Source organism: Fistularia commersonii, chromosome 1 (assembly GCF_037954325.1).
Source record: "Fistularia commersonii isolate RoL2024-O1a breed Wild chromosome 1, RoL_Fcom_v1.0, whole genome shotgun sequence".
In the NCBI taxonomy this organism is placed as follows: domain Eukaryota; kingdom Metazoa; phylum Chordata; class Actinopteri; order Syngnathiformes; family Fistulariidae; genus Fistularia; species Fistularia commersonii.
The window spans coordinates 2,357,867-2,381,286 of NC_141284.1; the positions used below are offsets into that span (position 1 = coordinate 2,357,867).

Genomic DNA, 23,420 nt, shown 5'->3' on the forward strand with positions numbered 1-23,420 from the left:
GTCTGTTGACAAGGAGAAATGTGTTTTCTATTTAGTTCCCACTTAACATCCTCACAGAAAGGTCATGAAAATTAGATATGTCATTTTAACATTGAATACACTCACTCACACACACACACACACACACACACACACACACACACAGCAGAGGCATTAGGAACAACACAGCTGTGAAAATGAACACTATAAAACAAATTGTCCACATTATATTGAGAGAAATGAATGTAATGAGCAAAACTGACATTCATAAGGAATGCGCGTGTGTGTGTGTGTGTGTGTGTGTGTGTGTTGCAGGGTGCTGCGGCGGTGGATGGGCGTCTGAAGCGAGGAGACCAGGTCCTGACGGTAAACGGAGAGAGCCTGCAGGGGGTGACGCACGAGCAGGCGGTCGCCATCTTGAAGAAGCAGAAAGGGACGGTTACCCTGGACATCCTGTCCTAACACACACACACACACACACACACACACACACACATATGAGCCCCTCCACCCTGAACTGAACCCACACACCCCCCTTCACAGAACCATGCGATGATGTCAGAACCTTCAGCCTCACGTCACACAGACCAGTTCACCTCTACACGCACTCACGCCCCATGACCTCTGACCCCCCGACACCTGTGCCAACACACACACTCCCCCTACCGATGGCGGACATGTTGACCCCCCTCCCCGTCCCCCGTAAGGACGGACTCTGCGAAAAAAAATCGTCGGGATGTTAGCATGTTTGCGGTTGACATCCGTGTCCTTAGGGGGCGCCGTAGCCGGTTTGTTGTTTTGTTTTGTTTTTCACCTCATCGGTGACCAGGAAGCTGTCGGCCCGATGGGGCGGGGGTGTCGTTTCGGCTGAGGTCCGAGACGAAATGGTGAATTTACTAAAAAAATCTGTTTAATTTAAGTTTTTTCTGTTCAAATGAAGGTCTGGGGAAGTGATTTACATACAAAAATGAATAATAATAATAATAATAATAATGTCTACCTGTGGATCAGGACGGTGGGCGACCTCCTTCCTGTTGTCGTTGTTTCCACTTCCTGTTTTGAATTTTCCTGAGTTTTCTTGGAATTCGGCCGTCGGACCGGCATTTTTCCGCTAGTCGTCGATGTTCTATGAGATTATTTTTTATTTTCAGGAAGCGAATCCGTCCGACATGTCGTACGCCTCTCAGGACTCAGAGCCCGTCCCCCCCCCGGCAACAAAAAGTGTCTTCAGTACAATGGTTGTCATGGAAACAAAAGGGAATTAAAAATGCGTCTTCGCGGAGATTCAGAACAAAGATGTCTCGTGAGAAGAAGGTGTGACGTTTACTTAAGAGTCTACTGTTCTCTGGCAGTTCTTTTAGCTTAGCAGGGAAACTCAGCGATGCTCCTGGACATTGGAAACACATCGGTGTCGCCGTCTGTCTTTCTTCTGCTAAGAAGCTGGAGTTAGCTAGAAGAAGCCTGCTAAGCAAGTAGTTCTGAATCTGAGATGCTAGCTAGCGGCTAGCGTAGAAAACGAAACAAAGTCGCTAAACCAAATGCCGGTAGGTGGTTGCCGATGTCGCTCGGGGAAATAAAAACAATAAAATCTTAAAAATCAGAGAGAATAGAGATCATACTTTGCTCTACATATTTTGCTCTCTGTCTTAAATACTACATGTCTTAGCTTAGCATAGGGACTGAGGATTAGGTGGAAAGCAAGTGTAACGATGTTAAAGATGCATTCCTTCAAATGTTTGCTCCCTAGCTAACCATCAGCCGAGCTAATCCTGCTAGCTCCAGCAGAAATTAGCTGTTAGCTAACACCGCCTTTCCCAGTTTTACAGCCGAATGAATTGGAAATGAATTGGAATCACTGTCAACATTGCCTGGTGTTACCTGCTAATTACTTAGCATAACTAGCTGGCTAGTTAGTTGACCACAGAGAGAACAAGAGAATTTCAGAGAATGTGGCACTAAATGTCACGATGGTGGCAGTCGTTAGCCGAGTGTTAGCTCTGTTGGAGGAGTTTTAGCTCTGTTAGCTGAGTGTTAGCTCTGTTAGCCGAGTGTTAGCTCTTTTGGCTGAGTTGGTAGCCGAGTGTTAGCTCTGTTAGCCGAGTGTTAGCCGTGTGTGTTTGATCCACGTTCTCCGTCCGACGCCCGTGGTGAATTCTCTGACTTCCAGGTCTTCATTCCCGCCCCTTGGATCTCGATGCGTTCCGCTGCCGACCACGTGTTTTGTTTTTCTTACTTCGCCTCTGCATCCTGTTTCCCCCCCCGTTCGGCTCTGACGTCACAATAAATCGTAGCTTTTGTCCGAAAAGACACTCGAACCCGCGTGGTTTGTTCCAGAACCTTCTCGGAACATCTGCTCCCTCGACACGTTCTCCTAAAGCTAGCCTAGCGTTAGCTGCCGGCACACCAAAACCATCTTTGCTGACTTTTTATTGATTAGATAAAGGAAAATAAAAATACAACCAACTCACATGTGATCAGAAACCAATAACCAAGCAGTCTGTCTCTGTTTAATAGCACACTAGACAAGGTTCTCGCAGAAGGACGACAGTGACTCAAAGGCTGTGTGATGATTGACAGCTGACCCGCCTCGGTTAAGCCCCGCCCCCTCCGTCTGAAAGCTCCTGGTCCAGGAAACCAAAGCGTCTCCTTTTCTGAGGAGCCGCAGGACGCGGGAGAACCTCAGCGTGGGTCATGTGACTCCACAAACAGGAAGTAATCATTAAACTTGTCAATTATTAACCATCGCAGGTGAATGTGGGAGGCGAGATGATGCACGGCTAGAAGTGACGTAAAGGTCAAAGGTTAAGAATGTTGTTGATGAACTGCACCCAGGACGACAAACACCAAAGAACACACACGCATACACACACACACTTCTCCGGGTGTCAGCCAATAGGACGGCGTCCCGGGGAGTCACATGGCGGTGACTTTGACCTGGACGCTCTCCATCAGCACAGTGTCAGAGATGTTCTCTGCTTTGTTCCTGATGGACACAAAAGAGGCGGAAGCTGAAGATGGTGGGTTCCTTCAGGTTCTCTCCACAGATCTGAAGGTGGTACCTGGCGGCATCCAGGCGGCGGGCGCTCGTCCGGCCGTTGACGGCGGTGAAGTCGGCGTCTGCGCCGGAGGCCGTGGCCCCGCGGCTCCCGTCGCACCAGGACTTCTTCACCAGAAGCGCCACGAAGCAGAGGAACAGGAAGCAGGCCACGGCGATGAGGCCCGTCAGCCACTGAGGCAGCGGACGCTCGCCGCCGCCGGCTGGAGGTCAGAGGTCAGAGGTCAATCCACAAAGAGGGAAAAGGGAAGAGGAGAAGGTTCTGCTCCTCCATGATGGTTCAGTCTCTTCTGTGTTTTGGTGAGCGGGAGGTTCCTCTGAACCTTCACCCGCCACGGTCCGCTGAGCTTCCTACCGTTCTGGGCCGTCGCCATGCCGACGGTCAGGAGGCAGCCGGCCAGTGGAGCCCGACGTCCGTCCATCGGCGAGGCGTCTGCGTACAGAATGCTAGATCTTTCCCAGGCCGACGTGTTAATGATCCACCCGTCGCTCCTGCAGGACTCCGCCCCCTGAACCTGCTGGCCCCGCCCCCGTCCGTTAAACCACGGTCCATTTTTTTTTTTTGCAGGATTTTTTTTTTTTTTTTTTTTTTTTTTAGAAATATTTCATTTCTATATTTAAATTTATATTCTTTATTATTTAATATATTTTTTTTAAAATCTCCTCTCACCAGGATGGGGGAGGGAGAAGGAGGAGGATGAAAGAAGAGACTATTTTGCTTCACACTATTTTGCCCTTTTTTTCCTGGTGGTTTCAGTTTCCATGGAAACCAGTAACGGCATTTTTATGGCATTTTAAGTGATTTTAAGATTTTTTTTTTCAGAACTTTAAGTGTGCTACCTCTGATTTTTGATAACTTTTTTTTTAAATTTTATTTATATTTAAAATATTTTTAAATAGTTATTTTATTTCTTATTGTTCTTTGTTATTCTTTAAAGCTTTTTAAATGGATTCTACTTTTAAAAATATTTTTAATTTTATTCATTTTTGAAATTGTTCTAAGTAGATCAGTATTTTCAAAATATTTTTAATTTTGTTCTTTTTTCAACCTTTTTTAACATATCCTCAATTTAAAAATATTTTTAATGTTATTCTTTTTTTAACTTTTTGAAGATTTTTAATCATAACTATTTTTGATTTTATTCATTTTTAAAATCTTGTAATAGATTTAATTCGAAAACATTTTTAATTATATCCTCTTTAAAATGTTTAATAGATTTAAACATAAAAATATATTTAATGTCATTCTTTTCTAAAACCTTTTAAATAAAATTTTTTTCTAAAATATTTTTGATTTTATTCATTTTAAAATCTTGAAATAGATTTTTAATTTGAAATTATTTTTAATTGTATTTGTTTTTAAATTGTTTTTTAATAGATTTTTTAATCATTAAAATAAAAATTGTTTCCAATGTCCAATATCGTTTTCTTGATGTTCTGTTTGCCTAGAAGCTGCTCTGAAAGTGGCAAGGTAGATGATTGGCTGATGGTTAGAGGGAGGCAAATGATTGGCTGAGGGTTAGATGGAGGCCGATGATTGGCTGAGGAGAGCTCTGACTGTAGCAGAAGATTTATTGGTGAATTCTTGATGTTCTTTGTAATTACAGGATGATATTCAGCCATTTTTTTCTATTATCATTTCTATTATTCTTCTTTTTTCCCTCTAAAACTTTTCATTTTAATATTAATTATTCAGATTATTTTTTTTCCAACGTTCTTTTCAAATGTTTTATCATGGAAAGCGTCTCCTTTTTTTTTAATTATATTTTTTTAATTTTATTTTTCTTCTGAACGGGACTGCGTCCTAGAAGAGGCGGCAGGCGGAGGAGGGCTTGACGCTCAGCAGGTCCAGCTTCATCTGGGCCGGGTTGAAGTCCGGCAGGTCCGACTCGTGGTTCTGGTCCCGGCTCCTCCGGCGGGAGGTGACGCGGCACCGGGCCTTGACGTTCCTCAACGGGTCGAAGTCGGGTCGGACGCTGTCGGGCCGGCGGAACGTCTCCTTGATGACGGCGCCGCGGCCCGTCACGCCCACGAAGCCGTTCCTCCAGGTGACCATCTGGACCACCGGCGAGGAGACCGGCTGGACCAGAACCAGGTCTCCTGGAGAGGGAAAGAGACGGCGGAGCGTGATTGGTGGAACCACTTCCAGGAGAAGCAGCGGCAGCCAATCAGAGGGCGCCGTTCCGCACGCACCGTTTCCGACGTCCCAGACCCGGACGGTTCCGTCGGCCGAGGCGGAAAACACCAGGCGGTCGCTCTCGGAGAAGGCGGCGCAGAGGACGGCGCCCTGGAACCCAGAGGGGAGAGGGTTGGACGTCCGAGCGGGTCACGTGACCGCGTGTCGCCGTGGCGACCACGCCGCCTCGCATCACCTGGCACTCCATGCTGTGGTCCAGGGCGAGGGGGTCGTACGCCTCCAAACCAAGAATGCAGTGAAATTTAAAATGACAAAAATCAGGGAGAAAAAAAATTCTTGAACAAAAATGCAATGAAATTTTAAATGACAAAATCTGGAAAAAAAAACCTTCTTGAAAAAATTGTCAAAATTTTTAAATGAATGAAAAAAATCAGGAAGAAGAAAAACTTCTTAAAAAAATATAAAATTCAATTGACCAACAAAATCAAGAAGAAAAAAAAGACATCTTAAATAAAACAATGCAGTAAAATTTTAATGAATGACAAAAATCAGGAAGAAAAAAAATTCTTGAACAAAAATATTACTGAATTTAAATGAATGACAAAATCTGGAAAAAAAAAACCTTCTTGAAAAAATTGTCAAAATTTTTAAATGAATGAAAAAAATCAGGAAGAAGAAAAATTTAAAAAAATATAAAATTCAATTGACCAACAAAATCAAGAAGAAAAAAAAGACATCTTAAATAAAACAATGCAGTGAAATTTTAATGAATGACAAAAATCAGGAAGAAAAAAAATTCTTGAACAAAAATATTACTGAATTTAAATGACTGACAAAATCAGGAAAAAAAAAACCTTGAAAAAATTGTCAAAATTTTTAAATGAATGAAAAAATCAGGAAGAAGAAAAACTTCTTAAAAAAATATAAAATTCAATTGACCAACAAAATCAAGAAGAAAAAAAAGACATCTTAAATAAAACAATACAGTAAAATTTTAATGAATGACAAAAATCAGGAAGAAAAAAAATTCTTGAACAAAAATATTACTGAATTTAAATGAATGACAAAATCTGGAAAAAAAAACCTTCTTGAAAAAATTGTCAACATTTTTAAATGAATGAAAAAAATCAGGAAGAAGAAAAACTTCTTAAAAAAATATAAAATTCAATTGACCAACAAAATCAAGAAGAAAAAAAAGACATCTTAAATAAAACAATGCAGTGAAATTTTAATGAATGACAAAAATCAGGAAGAAAAAAAATTCTTGAACAAAAATATTACTGAATTTAAATGACTGACAAAATCAGGAAAAAAAAAACCTTCTTGAAAAAATTGTCAAAATTTTTAAATGAATGAAAAAAATCAGGAAGAAGAAAAACTTCTTAAAAAAATATAAAATTCAATTGACCAACAAAATCAAGAAGAAAAAAAAGACATCTTAAATAAAACAATACAGTAAAATTTTAATGAATGACAAAAATCAGGAAGAAAAAAAATTCTTGAACAAAAATATTACTGAATTTAAATGAATGACAAAATCAGGAACAAAAAACATCTTGAAAAAATATTCATACATTTTAAATGAATGAGAAAAATCAGGAAGAAGAAAAACTTTTCTTAAACAAATATGCAGTGAAATTTTAAGGAACAAAAAAAATCCAGGAAAAAGATAATGTTCTTAAACAAAACTGCAATAAAATTTAAATGACTGAAAAAAATCAGGGAAAAGCTTCTTGAAAAAATATTCATAAATTTTAAATGAATGAAAAAATCAGGAAGAAGAGAACCTTTTCTTAGAAAAATATAATAGAATGTAACTGACCAACAAAATCAAAAAGAAAAAAAACTTTTCTTAAACATAACAATGCAGTGAAATTTTTTTTAATGAATGAAATAAAAAAAATCAGGAAAAAAAACATTTTCTTAAAAAAACTTCAATAAAATTAAAACCAATGAAAATCAGGAAGAAAAAAAACAAAAATGCAGTGAAATTTAAATGAGTGACAAAAATCAGGGAAGAAAAAAAAGAACCCTTGGGAGGGTTGGACGTCCGAGCCGGTCACGTGACGGCGTGTCGCCGTGGCGACCGCGCCGCCTCGCATCACCTGGCACTCCATGGTGTGGTCCAGGGCGAGGGGGTCGAGGGCCCACAGCCGCTGCACGCCGTCCTCGCCGCCCACCAGGGCGTGCGACCCCCAGGTGCTTCCCGCCACGCAGGTCACGCCGCCGCCGTGCGGCTCCAGCCTCCGCGCCCCGCCGCCGCCGAAGTCCAGGAGCGTCACCTCGCCGCCGTCCGTCCCGAGAAGCAGCCGGCGGCCCGGCAGCAGCGCCATGGCGACGGGCGGGGCCTCCAGCGGGAGGCGCTCCGGCGGGCCCTCCACCGCGGGGAAGCCGTCCCGCGTCGCCATCTTGAAGAGGCACGCCGCGTCGCCGTAGGCCACGGCCAGGCGGCGCTCGCCGGCGCCGACGGCGAGGAGGACGACGGCGCTGAAGCTCTCGGGGGGGGGGATGCACAGCGCCTCCCGGGGGGCGTCCAGAGGGAAGAGCAGCACCGTCCCGCTCGACAGGCCGCACAGCAGCAGCCGCCGCTGCTGCGACACGCACAGGGTCGTCACCGACGACGACACCGGCAGGAAGTCCGACACCGAGCCTGTTGAGGGACGGGCGGACGGAGAGGTTTGGTTTTTCTTCCTGATTTTTTTTTTAGTCATTTTAATTTCATTGCAGTTTTGATGAAAAAAAAATCTTTTTCCAGATTTTTTTCATTCATTGAAATTTTATTGCACTTTTGTTTGATTTTTTTTCTTCCTGATTTTTTTCAGGCCTTTAAATTTTATTGCATTTTTAATAAGGAAAAATGTATTTTTCGTCATTTTTTTCATTCATTTAAATTTTATTGAACTTTTGTTTAAGATTTTACTTTCTTCCTCATTTTTTTCATTCATTTAAATTTCATTGCACTTTTGTTTTAGAATCTTTTATTCTTCCTCATTTTTTTCATTCATTTAAATTTTATTGCATTTTTAATGAGGAAAATTTTATTTTTCCTCATTTTTTTCATTCATTTAAATTTGATTGCATTTTTAATAAGGAAAAAATTATTTTTCCTCATTTTTTCATTCATTTACATTTTATTGCACTTTTGTTTAAGATTTTTCTTTCTTCCTCATTTTTTTCATTCATTTAAATTTTATCGCATTTTTAATGAGGAATTTTTTTTTTTCCTAATTTTTTCATTCATTTACATTTTATTGCACTTTTGTTTAAGATTTTTCTTTCTTCCTCATTATTTTCATTCATTTAAAATTTATTGCATTTTTAATAAGGAAAATTTTATTTTTCCTCATTTTTTTCATTCATTTAAATTTGATTGCATTTTTAATAAGGAAAAAAATATTTTTCCTCATTTTTTTCAGTCATTTAAATTGTATTGCACTTTTGTTTAAGATTTTACTTTCTTCATTTTTTTCATTCATTTAAATTTCATTGCACTTTTGTTTTAGAATTTTTTTTCTTCCTCATTTTTTCATTCATTTAAATTTCAATGCATTTTTGAGAAAGAAATTTTTCTTTTTCCTCATCTTTTTCATTCATTTATATTTTATTGCACTTTTGTTTAAGATTTTTTTTCTTCCTCATTTTATTCATTCATTTACATTTCACTGCATTTTTGTTTCAGAAAAGTTTTTCTTCTTCCTAAGTTTTTCAAGAAGTTTTTTTCCTGATTTTGTCATTCATTTGAATTCAGTTTTTCTAAGAAAATTTTCTTTTTCCTGATAATTTTTTCATTAACATTTCACTGCATTGTTTTCTTTAAGAAAAGTTTTTTTCTTCTTGATTTTGTTGTTCAATTAAATTTTATTACATTTTTTTTCTAAGACAAGTTTCTCTTCTTCCTGATTTTTTTTCATTCATTTAAATTTCCTTGCCTTTTTGTTGAAGAAAATTTTTTCTTCCTCATTTTTTCATTTATTTAAATTTCATTGCATTTTTAATAAAGAAAATTTTCTTTTTCCTGATTTTTTCATTCATTTAAATTTCATTGCACTTTTGTTTTAGAATTTTTTTTCCCTCCTCATTTTTTCATTCATTTAAATTTCATTGCATTTTTAATAAAGAAAATTTTCTTTTTCCTGATTTTTTTCATTTATTTAAATTTGATAGCACTTTTGTTTCAGAATTTTTTTCTTCCTCATTTTATTCATTCATTTACATTTCACTGCATTTTTGTTTGAGAAAAGTTTTTCTTCTTCCTGATTTTTTTCAAGAAGTTTTTTTTCCTGATTTTATCATTCATTTAAATTCTTTTTTTTTAAGAAAATTGTGTTTTTCCTGATATTTGTTTCATTAAAATTTCACTGCATTGTTTTGAGAAAAGTTTTTTTCTTTTCTTTTTGATTTTGTTGTTTAATTAAATTTCATTATATTTTTTTTAAGAAAAGTTTCTCAACTTCCTGATTTTTTTCATTCATTTAAAATTTATGAATATTTTTTCAAGAATTTTTTTTTCCTGATTTTGTTATTCATTTAAATTTCATTGCACTTTTAAGAATTTTTTTCTTCATAATTTTTGTCATTCATTATAATGTCACAAAATTATTTTCATTGATTTTAAATTTATTGAAGTTTTTTTAAGAAAATTTTCTTTTTCCTGATATTTTTTTCATTCATTAAAATTTCACCGCATTGTTTTGTTTAAGAAAAGTTTTTTTTCTCCCTGATTTTGTTAGTGAATTAAATTTTACTATAATATTTTTAAGAAAAGTTTCTCTTCTTCCTGATTTTTTCATATATTTAAAATTTATGAATACTTTTTCAAGTTTTTTTTTTCCTGATTTTGTAATTCATTTAAATTTCATTGCATTTTTGATACATTTTTTTTTTCCTGATTTTTTTTCATTCAATTAAATTTCACTGCATTTTTTAAAGAAAATTTTCTTTTTCCTTGATTTTTTTCGTTCTTTAAAATTTCAATGCATTTTTGTTAAAGAAAACTTTTCTTTTTTCTTGATTTTGTTGTTCAATTAAATTTCATTACATTTTTTTAAGAAAAGTTTCTCTTCTTTCTGATTTTTTTCATTCATTTAAAATTTATGAATATTTTTTTCAAGAAGTTTTTTTTCCTGATTTTGTCATTCGTTTAAATTTCATTGCATTTTTGTTCAAGATTTTTTTTCCTGTTCTTTTTTCATTCAATGAAATTTCACTGCATTTTTGTTTAAGAAAAGTTTTTCTCTTCCTGATTATTTTCATTGATTTATAAATTTGATAAATTGATAAATTGATTGATAAATTTATTGAAGTTTTGTTGAGGAAATTTCCTTTTTCCTGATATTTTTTTCATTCATTAAAATGTCATTGCATTTTTGTTCAAGATTTTTTTTTCTCTTCCTGATTTCTTTCATTCATTTAAAATTTATTAAATATTTTTCAAGAAATGTGTTTTTTCTCCTGATTTTGTCATCCATTTAAATTTCACTGCATTTCTGTTTGAGAAAAGTTTTTTTTCTTCTTGATTTTCTTGTTTAAATAAATTTTATTAAAATTTTTTTAAGAAAAGTTTTTCTTCCTGAATTTTTTTTTGTTAATTTAGATTTGTCTGACATGACTTTTTTCTAAATCTTACCCCAAAATAATTTGTAAAAATTCCTGAAGTTGAAACAAAAGAAATAACCTGGAAATATATAATAATATTGAAAACAATTTTAAAAACATTCGAATTGAACATTGTTTTTCATTCAATTCAAAAAAAACAACCAAAATATGTTAAAAAAGCATGTGAAAAAAATCAATATTTAAAGATATTTATTAACACATAACAATTGTCATTTGAAAAAAAATATTTTGGGAATATTTAAGAATGGTTTAGAGACAAAAGGGGAAAAAAACATTATAAATGAATTCGAAGAGCAGCTGAAAAAAATGTCTCTTTTCAGAGGAAAAATTTCAATCTTTTTTTAAATAGCTTGGAATTTGATCGATAGGACCTGCAAATGGGTAAATAATAAATTCACTAAAAAGTGATGTTTCTTGAAAAATCAAAAACATGAAATAAATTACATTGAAATTCCAATTGTGAAATGTGAACAAATGAAAATGAAAATCGAAAAAAATCAATGGAAAAAATGTAAATAGAATTTTTTTTTTTTTTTTTCAATTAATCAACTTAATTCACAAATATCTCTCCGATTTTGTTTTACCGGCTATCACGTCCACGAGCCTCAGCGGTCAGTGATGCGGTCGTGGACGCGACAGCCGTGATAACGTGATAAAAAATTCTATCTACATTTTTTTTCCATTGATTTTTTTTTTTCGATTTTCAATTTCATTTGTTTACATTTCACAATTGGAATTTCAATGTAATTTATTTCACGTATCACTGACCGCTGAGGCTGTTCCAGCTGACCACCGCCGTGTCGCTCTGTTGCTGCACGAAGAAAACCCTGTCGGCGTCGCGGGCGACGGCCACGTGGGCGGCGCCCGTTGGGATCCGAGCGGCGGGTTTGTGCCGCGTGTCGTACTTGAGGCTCCAGACCAGGACGCAGGGGGCGGAGTCAGACGCCGAGAGGACGAGGCCGCCGAACCACCGCACGGCGGTGACGGCGGCGTCCAAACCGCACAGGGTGTCCAGCAGCGCGCCCGTGGTCACCGACCACACCTGTGAACGGGAATACGTTTTACCAAGGCGCTGGGGTCAAAGGTCACGGGGGCGGGGTTTCAAGGATTCGGATTCTGCTTATTTGTTGTTCAAAACCATTTGTAAATAAAGCGTTTTCTTTCAATGAAGGGTTTAGTTTCAGCCAAAGACGACTTCCCGGTCGGAGGCGTGTCTGACCCGCACGAGCTGGTCGGCGGCGCCGGTGGCGAGGAGGCGGCCGTCTGCGGACAGGCAGGCGGAGAGGACGTCGGCGTGGTGCTGCAGGCGGAGGAACTGGTGGGCCGAGGTTTCGTCCAGGGTGAAGAGGCTCAGGATGTCGTCGCTTCCTGTTTGCGGCAAATGAAACAGTCAGGCTGACGCGTTTGCACAGGAAGTGGAAGGAAACAAACAGGAAATACAAACAGCCAGGAAGCAAAGCAAAAAGGTGAAGCATTAAAAAGATTAAAAATTGCAAACATTCAAGGGAAATGTAGAATAACAGTTGGGAATCATTAAACTTATGACGTGGATATACACTGCTCAAAAAAACCAAGGGAACACTTAAATAGCACATCCTAGATCCCAATGAATGAAATATTTGTATCAAATACTTTGTTCTTTACATTGTTGAATGTGCTGACAACACAATTACACAAAAATTGTCAATGGAAATCAAATGTTTACACCCATGGAGGTCAGAATTTGGAGTCACACTCAAAATTAAAGTGGAAAAACACATGACAGGCTGATCCAACTTTGATTTAATGTCCTTAAAACAAGTCAACATGAATCAGCGATGCTTTCAAAGTGGACGCTTTGATTTCACACAAGTTTGATTAACTTGGAGTTACATTGTGTTGTTTAAATGTGCCCTTAATTTTTTTGAGCAGTATATATTCAGCAAAGATCAAAACTGATTTTTTTTTTCCTGGAAATAAAAAAAAAAAGATGGAATTTGAGGGGAACTTGTGGAGAATTTTTTTTCAGATTTAAAAAATATCTAAAAATGATTTTTCAAATTGTACAATCAATGTCTCACTATTCATACTATTTATTTATACTACAGTCGTACTATTTATTATTCAAAATAGTTACATAAAACTTCAGTTAAAACCATTTTTAAATCCAGAATGCTACTAGGCAAATAAAAAAATGAGAAAATGTGAAACAAGGAAAAAAAAAAGAATCACAAAATTTAAAAAAAAAAAAAAAATCAAAGTAATTGCAAGACATTTTTTGAAATCTTGGCTAGGTGAACAATTAAAAAAAAAACCTTTAAATTGAAAAAAAATGAAATTAAAAAAAAATCTGGAAAAAAATATTGTTTTTAAAACAATTGAAAAAAATTCAGAATGTTTCATTCAAATTAAAAAAAAAATCCCGACAAAAGATGTCCAAAAAAGTAAGAAAAAAAATATTAAAAAAATATATGTTTAGGAAATAATCAAGAATTGTTTCCTGACAAGAAGGGAAAAAAATCCAGAGTAAATCAATTTTGAAGAGCAGCTGAAAAACATGTCAAGGCCCGGACTTCTGGTTTTAAAGTTTCTCCAGAAAAAAACAAGAATCTTCGGAAAGTCCTTTTCCAGGCGACGGCGAACCTGCAAGCAGAAGCTCTTCATCGTCGGAGGCCGAGAGGAAGGACGGGACCAGAGGGAGGCGGGCGGCGCCGCGGCTGCCAGACCTGCAGATCTGGGGGGTCACATTTATAACAACAACAAAAAAATCATAATGATAACAATAGTTGTCATAATATTACTGATAAAATATATACTATTAATTGGATTTTGGAGGAGTCATAATAATAAGAATAAGAAAAATAAGAATAAGAATAACTTTATTTATCCCAAAGGAAATTGTTGTGCAAGAGTTTCAAGAAAACATAACAATAATAAATAATAGTAGGAATTTGTATAAACAGTATAAAAAAGGGGCAGAAATAAGAAATACAAGTAAAACTATAAAGTGTCTAAGTAACGAGACAATTAATATAATTACTTAATCATTAATACTAAGATTAATTTCAGTGATTGTCATCACAGTAATAATACCAAAGAAGAATAATAAATATTACTATTTTGATATCTAAGGAGTCAAATTCAAAATAATTTTATGCTGCGCATTAAACACGAAATAAGAAAAATAATAACAACAACAACAACAACAATAATAATAACAATAACAATAATAACAGTAATAATACACTAATAATAGTAACAACAAATGACTAATATAATAAAACAACAATGATGATGATGATAATAATAATAATAATAATAATAATAATTGTTTATTATTATTGTTATTGTTATTATTATAAAACATCAACAGCAATGGTGATGATAATGATAATAGAGAAAATTACTTGGTAATCTGAGGAGTCAAAATAGGTGCAGTAACATATTATAACAATAAAAATATAATGATAATTTCATATCATATCAGAAATTAAAAATATATACTATTAATTGGATTTCTTAGATTCATAATATGATTGATTGCTAATAAATTGCTTATAAATAATAATAACATAATTAGAAAAAGGAAAAGAAGAAGAAATCTGGAGGAATTGTATTAAGAATAATTGTATATTAATAAGACAAAACAACCCTAATGATGATAATAACAATAATAATAACAAAAACAACAACAATAATAATAATAATAATAACAAATAATAAATGCTAAATGGCAGCCAGTGATAATAAGCATGTCAGACATCTGAATAATCCTTGCTAATCCTTGCATCCTGGTTCTGTTGCCGTGGGCGACCCACCTGGTACAGGAAGCCTCCTCTGGACGCCAGGACGACGCGTCCTCGGGCCGGCAGGCTGACGGAGGCGGCGAGGGTCACGAGGGCCTCCGACGTCTCCAGCCGGGTCTCCGGGGTCCGGCTCTGGTCGGGGGTCCAGATGCGGACCAGGGCCGGGCTCAGCAGGAGAACCAGCGAGTCGTCCAGAACCCCCAGAACCAGGGAGCCCTCGTCGCCCGCGGCGACCGGGAGGGTCCGAGCGGCGTCCAGGTCCACGACCGCCGCCTGGAACCGGGACTCTTCAGGGCTCCGGGTCCGGAGACCCGCCTCGGGAGGAAAGGGGGGCCACTCACCTGAGTCCGGCTGTGGGCCAACAGGCGCCGGCCGTGCACGTGGAGGCGCACGGCGGAGGGGCGGGGCTCCGCAGGCCACGCCCCCTCCACGCACAGCTCCTGGCGGCCGGCGACGAGGCTCCACCTCCTCAGGGAGCCGTCCGCGGCCAATGAGAAGCAGTGGGCGGGGCCGCCGATCTTGACGGACAGGACGGCCGCTGCTCGCGTCATCGTCATGGCAACGGCAAGCGGCGTCGGTTAGCGTCGACGTTTCTCGTCATCTCGTCGTTGTATTTGTGGTTCGGTTGTTCGGTCGTGTTGTTATTGTTGTTATTGTTGTCGTGTAACTGTTGTTATTGTTTGTTGTTGATGTGCTTGTTGTTGTTGTTGCTAGGCAATAAATGTTTGTTGCGTATTTATGGTTGTGATGTTGCGTTTGTGTTTTGCCGATTGCCGTGGCGATGAGGTTGTTGCGATTGTTTGCTGTTGTTGTGTTTGTGGTGGTTCTTTTGTGTTGTGGTTTAGTTTTTGTGTTTTTTTTTGTTTGTTAATTGGAGTTGCTGTTGTTTTTGTGTGGTTGTGTTGAGATTTTTTTTTTTGTGTTGTATTGTGTCGATTTTTGTGTGTTGTGTCGTTGTTTCGTGTTGCCTTTTTGTGTTGTGAGGTGTTATGTTGTTTTTTGTGTTGTGTTGATTTTTGTGTGTTGTCTAATGTTGTTTTGTGTTGTGTTGTAATTTGTTGTCTGTGCTTTTTGTGGCGTTGTTTTTGTGTTGTGTTGTTGTCTTTGTGTTGCATTGTATTGATTTTTGTGAGTCGTCTTGTGTTGTTTTTGTGTTTTGTGTTGTGTAGTCATTTTGTATAGTGTAATGCTGTTTTTGTGTTGTTATTTTTGTGTTATGAACTGTTGGTTTTGTTGCGTTGTGTTGTTATCTTTTTGTGTGGTGTTGTTGTCTTTGTGTTGTATTGTGTTGATTTTTGTGTGTTGTGTAGTTGTTTTTATGTTGATATTTTTGTATTGTAAAGTGTTGTGTTGTGTTGTTGTCCTTTTGTGCTGTGTTGTTTTTGTGTGTTGTGTCGTGTTGCCCTTGTGTGACGTTGTGTAGATATTTTTGTGTTGCAAACCGTTGGTTTAGTTATGCTGTGTTGTTGTCTTTTTGTGTTGCATTGTGTTGATTTTTGTGTGTTGTGTTGTGGTCTTTGTGCTGTATTGTGTTGTGTTGTTTTTGTGTTACGTAGTGTTGTTATTTTTGTGTTGTGAACTGTTGGTTTTGTTACATTGTGTTGTTGTCTTTTTGTGTTTTGTGTGGTGTTGTAGTCTTTGTGTTGTGTTGTTTTGATTTTTGTGTGTTGTGTAGTTCTTTTTGTGTTGTGCAGTGTTGTTTTTATGTTGATATTTTTTGTATTGTGAAGTGTTGTTGTCTTTTTGTGCTGTGTTGTAGTCTTTGTGTTGTATTGTGTTGATTTTTGTGTGTTGTGTAGTTGTTTCGATGTTGATATTTTTGTGTTGTGAGGTGTTGTGTTGCTGTCCTTTTGCGTTGTGTTGTGTGCTGTCTTCTGTTGTTTTTGTGTCGTCGTTTTGTGTTGTTTTTGTGTTGTGAACTGTTGGCTTTGTTACGTTGTCTTGTCTTTTTGTGTGGTGTTGTTGCCTTTGTGTTGTATTGTGTTGATTTTTGTGTGTTGTGTAGTTGTTTCTATGTAGATATTTTTGTGTTGTGAAGTGTTGTGTTGTTGTCTTTTTGTGTTGTGTTGTGTGCTGTCTTCTGTTGTTTTTGTGTTACTTAGTGTTGACGTATTTGTGTTGCAAACCATTGGTTTAGTTATGCTGCGTTGTTGTTTTTTTGTGTCGCATTGTGTTGATTTTAGTGTTGTGTGGTTGTTCTTGTGTTGTGTAGTTTTATGTTGTTATTTTTGTATTGTGAAGTGTTGCGTTGCTGCCTTTTTGTGCGGTGCTGTTTCTGTGTGTTGTGTTGTGGTCTTTGTCTTGTATTGTGTGTCGTGTTGTGTTGCCCTTGTGTCGTGTTGTGTTGTTATTTTGGTGTTGCGAACTGTTGGTTTAGTCATGCGGCGTTGTTGTCTTTTTGTGTCGCATTGTGTTGATTTTAGTGTTGTGTGGTTGTTCTTGTGTTGTGTAGTTTTTGTTGTTATTTTTGTATTGTGAAGTGTTGCGTTGTTGTCTTTTTGTGTTGTGTGTTGTCTTCTGTTGTTTTTGTGTCATGTAGTGTTGATATTTTTGTGTTGCAAACCGTTGGTTTAGTTATGCTGCGTTGTTGTCTTTTTGTGTCGCATTGTGTTGATTTTTGTGTGTCGTGCAGTTGTTCTTGTGTTGTGTAGTTTTATGTTATCATTTTTGTATTGTGAAGTGTTGCGTTGTCGTCTTTTTGTGCGGTGTTATTTCTATGTGCTGTGTTGTGGTCTTTGTCTTGCATTGTGTGTTGTGTTGTTATTGTGTTACATTGTGTTGCGAACTGTTGTTTCTGTTCCGTTGTGTTATCGTATTTTTGTGTCACACCGTGTCGATGTCGGCGCGCACATGTATTTTTTGTGTAGCGTTCACACCTGTGTGTCCGCGCAGTGTGTGCAGCAGCTCCCGCTCAGCGAGGCTCCAAACCCCGATGGCGCCGTCTTGCGATCCGGCCACCAGAAGCTCCGCCTCCACGCTGAGGTCCAGACACAGCAGAGCTGGAGGAGAAGAAGCTGGACTTCAGGAGGAGGAGGAGGAGCTCCTCAAGATGGCGTCCGGAGCACCGACCTCCCCGCGGGCCGCGCAGCGAGTCCAGCAGCGCCCCGCCCGGCGCCGCCAGGAAGCTGCACTTGGGGACCAGGACGGGTTCCGAACACGTCAGCAACAGATCCTCGCATTGGCCGCACAGCCGGCCAATCAGGGAGGGGTACGGAGCGGCCAATGAGCTGAGCCGGGCCAGCAGCTCCACGAAGAGCGCCGACTCCTCTGAGGAAGCGGACGGGAGAGATGTTTGTTTTTGTTTTTTAGAGTTCGTAAAGTTACAACGCCTGGATAATTTGTATTTCTGACCGGAAATATAATGACGCACTAAAACGTACGACCAAATATCTCACTTCTGGACAGAAAGTGCAGCAACTCCTTTATTAGGAAATGTTTTGAAGAAAACTTATTTCCAAAACAAAAATAATATTTTAAATAAGTTTGATAAGGAATCGATCTGACTCTATCCAAACCCCCTGAGGCAAAAGAGACCCTCAAAATTATGAATAACATCTACCCATCTAAGGAATTGATAAGGTTACTCTTTAATTTTAAAGATAATATTTGTACATTTTGTGAAGGCAACATTGAAACCATATATTTTTCTCATGCGAAAAAAGTGCAGGGCTTTTGGGCTAAAACTCAAAAATGGGTTAAAAATAATTTTCCATCGTCACCAGTTTCCTTCTCGAGAGATGATTTAACATTTGGTTTATTTATAAGCAACATAACAGATGAACTCTGTGTTGATATTATTTTAGGCCTGGACAAGTTCTTCATTCACAAAAACAGAATGCAAAAATGTTCCCCAAATTTTAATTTCTCCATAAACGATTTTGAATGATATGAAAAATCCTTAAAACATTCGTAAAAATCCAAAAACCAAAAAATATACAGTTTGATGTCTGAGATTCCTTGTGAACCACCAACTTAATTACATGTTAAATTCCCCTTGCAATTTTTTTTTCCCTTCCCTTTCGTTTTAATTTTATTTGTCTATTTATTTCATTATTTCCTTTTAATTTCTTTTTTTTTTGTCTAGCATTATAAATTTCTCACAAACCGTTAAGACTATTAACTTCCGATGACATAAAGAACGAATGTTTGCTTCCTCATCCCTGGTTGTTTCATTGACATTCAGTTCTACCTTGCCATGTTTATTTTTTACATTTGTATATTTTTGTGTACTATTTATGTTCAATTAAAAAAAAAAAAGATAAAAAAAAAGAATATGATTATTCTTTTTTTCTTTTTTTGAAGATTTGGGGGTTTCCGGCGGGAACTGACCCACGTGTGCGTCCAGGCCGGGCCGGATCAGGACCAGGGCGTCCCGGATCAGCCGGGTCTCCGTGCAGTCCATGTACAGGCAGCACTGGTCCAGGTCCTGGATCGCGCTGGAGACGCCCAGGAGCCGGATCTGACAGTGGAGCCACTCGGCGTTGCCTGGACGCACGGTTAGCATCGTTAGCATTCTAGCAACTCTTCTATATTAGCGTCCTAATCTAGACATTCACTTCAGCTATGTTAGCATCCAATTTTGGCAACTATCACCATTCTAAGGTTAGCATCCTGATCCAGACATTAGCAACTCCTCGAGTTTTGCATCCAATTTTAGCAACTATTAGTGAGGTTATAGTGAGGTTAGCGCCCTAACCTAGATACTAGCAACTCCTCTCGGTTAGCACCCTAGTCCACACTTTCACCTCTACTAGGTTAGCATCCTATTCTGGCAACTATCACCTCTGTTTAGTTAACACTCTAATCAAGACACTATCGCCTCTGCTACACTAGCATCCTAATCCACACTTTCACCTCTGCAATGTTAGCATCCTAATCCAGACTCTAGCAACTCTGCTATTATAGCATCCTAATCCAGACACCAACATGTTTTCTAGGTTAGCATCTTAAGAAAAACAATTTTAGCTCTGCTACACTAGCATCCTAATCTGCACTTTCACCTTTGCAATGTTAGCATCCTAATCCAGACACTAGCAGTTTTCTACTTTAGCTTCCTAATCCATACACCACCACCTTTGCTACATTAGCATGCGAATCCAGACCCCATCGCCTCTGCGATGTTAGCATCCTAATCCAGACACTCACCTCTTTGTTATAACATTTAGCTGTCGAAGTGGGCGGAGCTTACTGATGACTTCCTGCCGTAGCTCCTCCCACATGCCAGCGTGCAGCAGGTGATGGGGCAGCTCTTGTAGCTTCCGGACATTCGCTACCCGGGGTGCGAACCACAGCGGCTGGGGCGGGACCTGGGTGAGCGGAGAGCCAATCAGAAGACGTGGCGAGGACGGCCGACGGCTTCCTATCCGGATCCAAGATGGCGTCCCACCTTCCTGTCGGCGAGCAGCAGCGTGGGGCCCCTCAGGGACACCGGCTTCAGCCTCCCCGCCCAGCGACCCTGGAAGTACTCCGCCAGGTTCCCCAAGCTCCGCCCCCGCCGCTCGCCAGTCAGGTAGCGCCGGGCGGCCGCCTCCCGCAGACGCCTAGCATGGAGGCGGGGATCGTCTTAGCCGGCGCCGACGGATGCGACGTGTCCTGCGGCGTTGCGTTTTTCCTTACCGGTCCTTGAAGGCGACGGCGGCGACGCCGCAGGTCCAGCGTTCCTCCAGGTGGTCGTCCAGGTCCCGTCTGAGCCGCGCCCACAGGAGGGGGGGCAGCCGGACCAGAGATGGCGTGGAGGGGGGGTAATGGCTGTAGACCTCGGCGATGACGTCGTTGTCCAGCGACAAGACGTCCCTAAGCTCCGCCTCCAGGAGGCCGCACCTGTCAATCACAGCTGCGGCTTTACATTCACCCGTTCACGGCGGCGGCGGCGGTGGCGGCGGCGCTAACACTGCACCGAGCAACAGCGGGGGTTCGGAGAGCAGATAGTAGATAAATCCGGTTTCTCTCACCTGGACAAGGCGATGTAGCCTAAGGCTCCGCCCACCAGCTCCCGCCCGTGCGCCTCCTCCAGCGTCAGGAAGAGCTGCGACATCATTTCCTTGGCGCTGGAGCCGAGGCGCAGCTGGGCGAGCGGATCGGAGGAGGACCAGCGGGCGGCGGCGGAGATGATGAGCGCGAGGTGGAGCGGGCAGCCGGTGGCGTCGAAGCTCCGCAGCGCCGCCTCGCTCTGCTCCGGGGTCAAAGTTCGCCGGCGGGCGCGCAGGTTGGACTCCAGGATCCGCCGCCCGTCGTCGCGCGTCAGACGACCCACTTCGAAAAAGCTCTCCGGCGTCTTCAGCTTGAGGCGCATGTTGACGAATGCCTCGCTGGTGGTTTCCATGGAGACCACCACGTGGACGCCGGGCGGGAGCTCGGCGGGCAGCCAGCGCAGCTTCTGTGCGCCGTGTCGGTCGGACAGAAGATCCACGCCGTCCAGGATGACCAGCAGCGCCGCCCGCCGCCGCGACACCTCCCCCAGGAGGCCGTGGAAGAACCCGACCAGCTCCTCGTGCGCGCTCGCCACGGCGGCGCTCGGCGGCGCCACGCCGGACGCCAGGCAGATCTGGAGGCAGACGCTGTGGAGCAGCTGGTCCACGTCGACCAGCCCGGGATGGCGAGCGTCCAGAAGCCGGATCACCACGGCGGCGTCGGCGTCCAGCGCCGCGCGCGTTTCCCTTGCGAGTCGGCACAGCAGCGCCGTCTTGCCCATCCCTGCGGCGCCGTGGACGACCAGCGGGCCGTGAGGCGCCGCCGTCGACTCCCACATGGCGAGGCAGAGCTTTCCCAGGAGCCCCTCCCTGCCGGGGACGCCATCGCAGCGCTCGGCGCTCATGGCCAGGTGGCGCCTGACCTCCTCCTCCAGGCGAGAAGAATCTTCCGCGTCGTCGACGCCTCCAAAAATCCGCCGCCTGCCGCCGTCGGGCGCGTCCAGCGCCGCCTGGATCCGGGTCTTCATCTGGGAAACAAACTGCTGGCAGACGGCGTCCAAGTACTGAGCGTGCTCCCTGCGCTTGGGGTCGACGACCCCCCTGCTGAGCTCCACACAATGCAGGTTCAGGATCTCCCTGGACGAGGTTTGGAGGCGGGACTTGAGGGCGGCGAGGAGCCCCCGGGCTTCGGCGTCCAGGAGTCCCTCCGCCGTCACGTCCATCAGCTTGAAGAGTCTTCTAGGTCCGTCCCTGGTCTTCTGGCGAGGAGCCTCCCGGAGAAAGAGGAGCGCCGAGGCGTCGCCGCCGTCCGTCCCCAGACCCAGATCCAACTCCTGCTCCATCACTGCGAGCAGAAGAGGAAACGCCGCTTTACGCCAAAGCCGAGTTTAGCGTCGCTAACGGTGAGGAAGAAGACGCGCCGACCGGACGTGATGAGGCTCCGTCTGGCCTCCGCCGGGATGTCGCCCGCCGCTTCCGCCTCCGCGGCGGCGCCTCGCAGGTGTCGTAGCATCTGGGCCTCCGTCAGGCGCCACGATTGGACGTCTTTGTCGTGCTGCGCCGCGTTCTCCGGCCGGGGGTCGCCGTAGCGCGGGAAGCGGCTGGCGATCGGACGGAGGACGTAGGCGGGCGGGACGGCGTTGTCGTCTCGCCGGTACCAACCGCCGAGAAGCCGCGCCGCCTCCGGAGCGTCGGACGGTTTGGACAGGAGGGTCTGGAACAGGTTCTCCGGGAGGAGGCGGGGAAGAGGCCGGTGGCCGTAGCGGCTCCCCAGCAGGGCCTGCAGGGGCCGCGGATCGGGATTGGAGAAAAATATGACAACGCAGGAAGTCCTCGGTTAGCGTCCGCGCTGTTTCCGTGGCGACGTTTGCGAGGTTAAAACAAACTTTGCCGGCGGAAACGATCGTTTCTTGACAATCGCGTTATGTCGCGCCGGAGGAACGGAACTCCGACATGAGTCGAGGATCTGGAGACAACGGGCGAGAATAAAAACATCTAGAGGAGGAGAACGACAAAAACATCTAATCAAATTTCATGTACGTTTCTGAACGTCCAAATCTAGGCGACCTTCTGCCTCCACCGCTTCGGCTGACAAGAGGCGACATCGCAGGTCTTGCGTGGAGATACGGAAGTGATGAAACCAGTAAAGACGACACAAAGTAAAACACAGTGACGTGAGGAGGCTTCCGAGAAAGACCAAAGGAACGAAGAAGAAGAAGAAGAGAAGGGAAAAAACCCACGACGAACGCCGGCCCGGCTGACACCCTCCTGCAGGTCTGGACCTGCTGCAGGAACAGCTCCGGGTCCTGGTGGTCTCGGGCCAGGACCCCCCTCACACCCCAGCACAGATCCACCACCTGGACACACACACACACACACACGGAGTCTTGAGTGTGGGCCGTCGCACCGGGAACTGGACGATGTGGCGGCGACTGACCTCGAAGGTCAGGCCCAGGGAGCGGCAGAACGTCAACAATTCCGGGAAACATCGGTCCAGCAGGGCTCTCCTCTCGCTGCCGGAGTCTGACACACACACACACACACACACACTTTAGAGACACATCTCTGGAGAAGAGTTAACGAGCACAAAGTGGATCAACTAAACAGAGAAAATTCAAATAAAATTGGTGTTTTTGTTTTCATTTCCCTGCAACCAATCGAAGCTGACCTGAGGAGCAGGAGCTGATGAAGACCCGGACCATGTTGCTCCTCGGCTCTTGGCCGGTCCGTCCTCTCAGGAGCTCCGGCAGCTTCTCGCCTCCGAGCTCCGCCATGGCGCCGCGTCTTCTGAAGCGTCGCCACCCTGAGCTTCTCCTGCTTCCCCTGAGGAGGCTTCGCTCCAGGACGACCGGCTCCTCCCTCGTCCGCCCGCCGGGACCCGGCGCTTTCGTCACTCGTCGACGGCGGCTCGAGTTCTGCCTTCAAACCTCACGGACATT

At 42.1% G+C, this 23,420-nt stretch overlaps 3 protein-coding genes across 7 annotated transcripts in view; 1 reads left to right on the forward strand and 2 right to left on the reverse strand.

Annotated features, from left to right (window-relative positions):
• Positions 1-2,284, forward strand: part of patj (PATJ crumbs cell polarity complex component) — a 36,761-nt gene extending 34,477 nt beyond the window's left edge. For all 5 annotated transcript variants that reach the window (XM_086143850.1, XM_086143858.1, XM_086143879.1 and 2 more), the window contains exon 48: positions 295-2,284. In XM_086143850.1, the coding sequence (XP_085999976.1) occupies positions 295-441 (147 nt within the window). In that variant the 3' untranslated portion in view covers positions 442-2,284. The remainder of the gene's footprint in view (positions 1-294) is intronic.
• Positions 2,285-2,389: 105 nt separating this feature from the next.
• pdzk1ip1 (PDZK1 interacting protein 1) lies at positions 2,390-3,597 on the reverse strand. Its single transcript, XM_086143925.1, has 3 exons — positions 3,390-3,597; positions 3,039-3,237; positions 2,390-2,962 (listed from the first exon to the last, which is right to left on the reverse strand). The coding sequence occupies exons 1-3, from the start codon at positions 3,454-3,456 to the stop codon at positions 2,893-2,895; spliced, it is 336 nt and encodes a 111-aa protein (XP_086000051.1). The 5' UTR covers positions 3,457-3,597; the 3' UTR covers positions 2,390-2,892.
• A 170-nt stretch (positions 3,598-3,767) lies between these two features.
• Positions 3,768-21,819, reverse strand: nwd1 (NACHT and WD repeat domain containing 1). Its single transcript, XM_086143898.1, has 15 exons — positions 20,524-21,819; positions 20,189-20,392; positions 19,959-20,112; positions 19,761-19,878; positions 18,902-19,057; positions 17,642-17,839; positions 17,449-17,571; positions 14,914-15,110; positions 14,585-14,845; positions 13,410-13,500; positions 12,007-12,155; positions 11,556-11,829; positions 7,277-7,821; positions 5,228-5,321; positions 3,768-5,134 (listed from the first exon to the last, which is right to left on the reverse strand). Exons 1-15 carry the CDS (start codon positions 21,702-21,704, stop codon positions 4,839-4,841), a joined length of 4,041 nt encoding a protein of 1,346 aa, XP_086000024.1. The 5' UTR covers positions 21,705-21,819; the 3' UTR covers positions 3,768-4,838.
• Between the last annotated feature and the right edge of the window lie 1,601 nt (positions 21,820-23,420).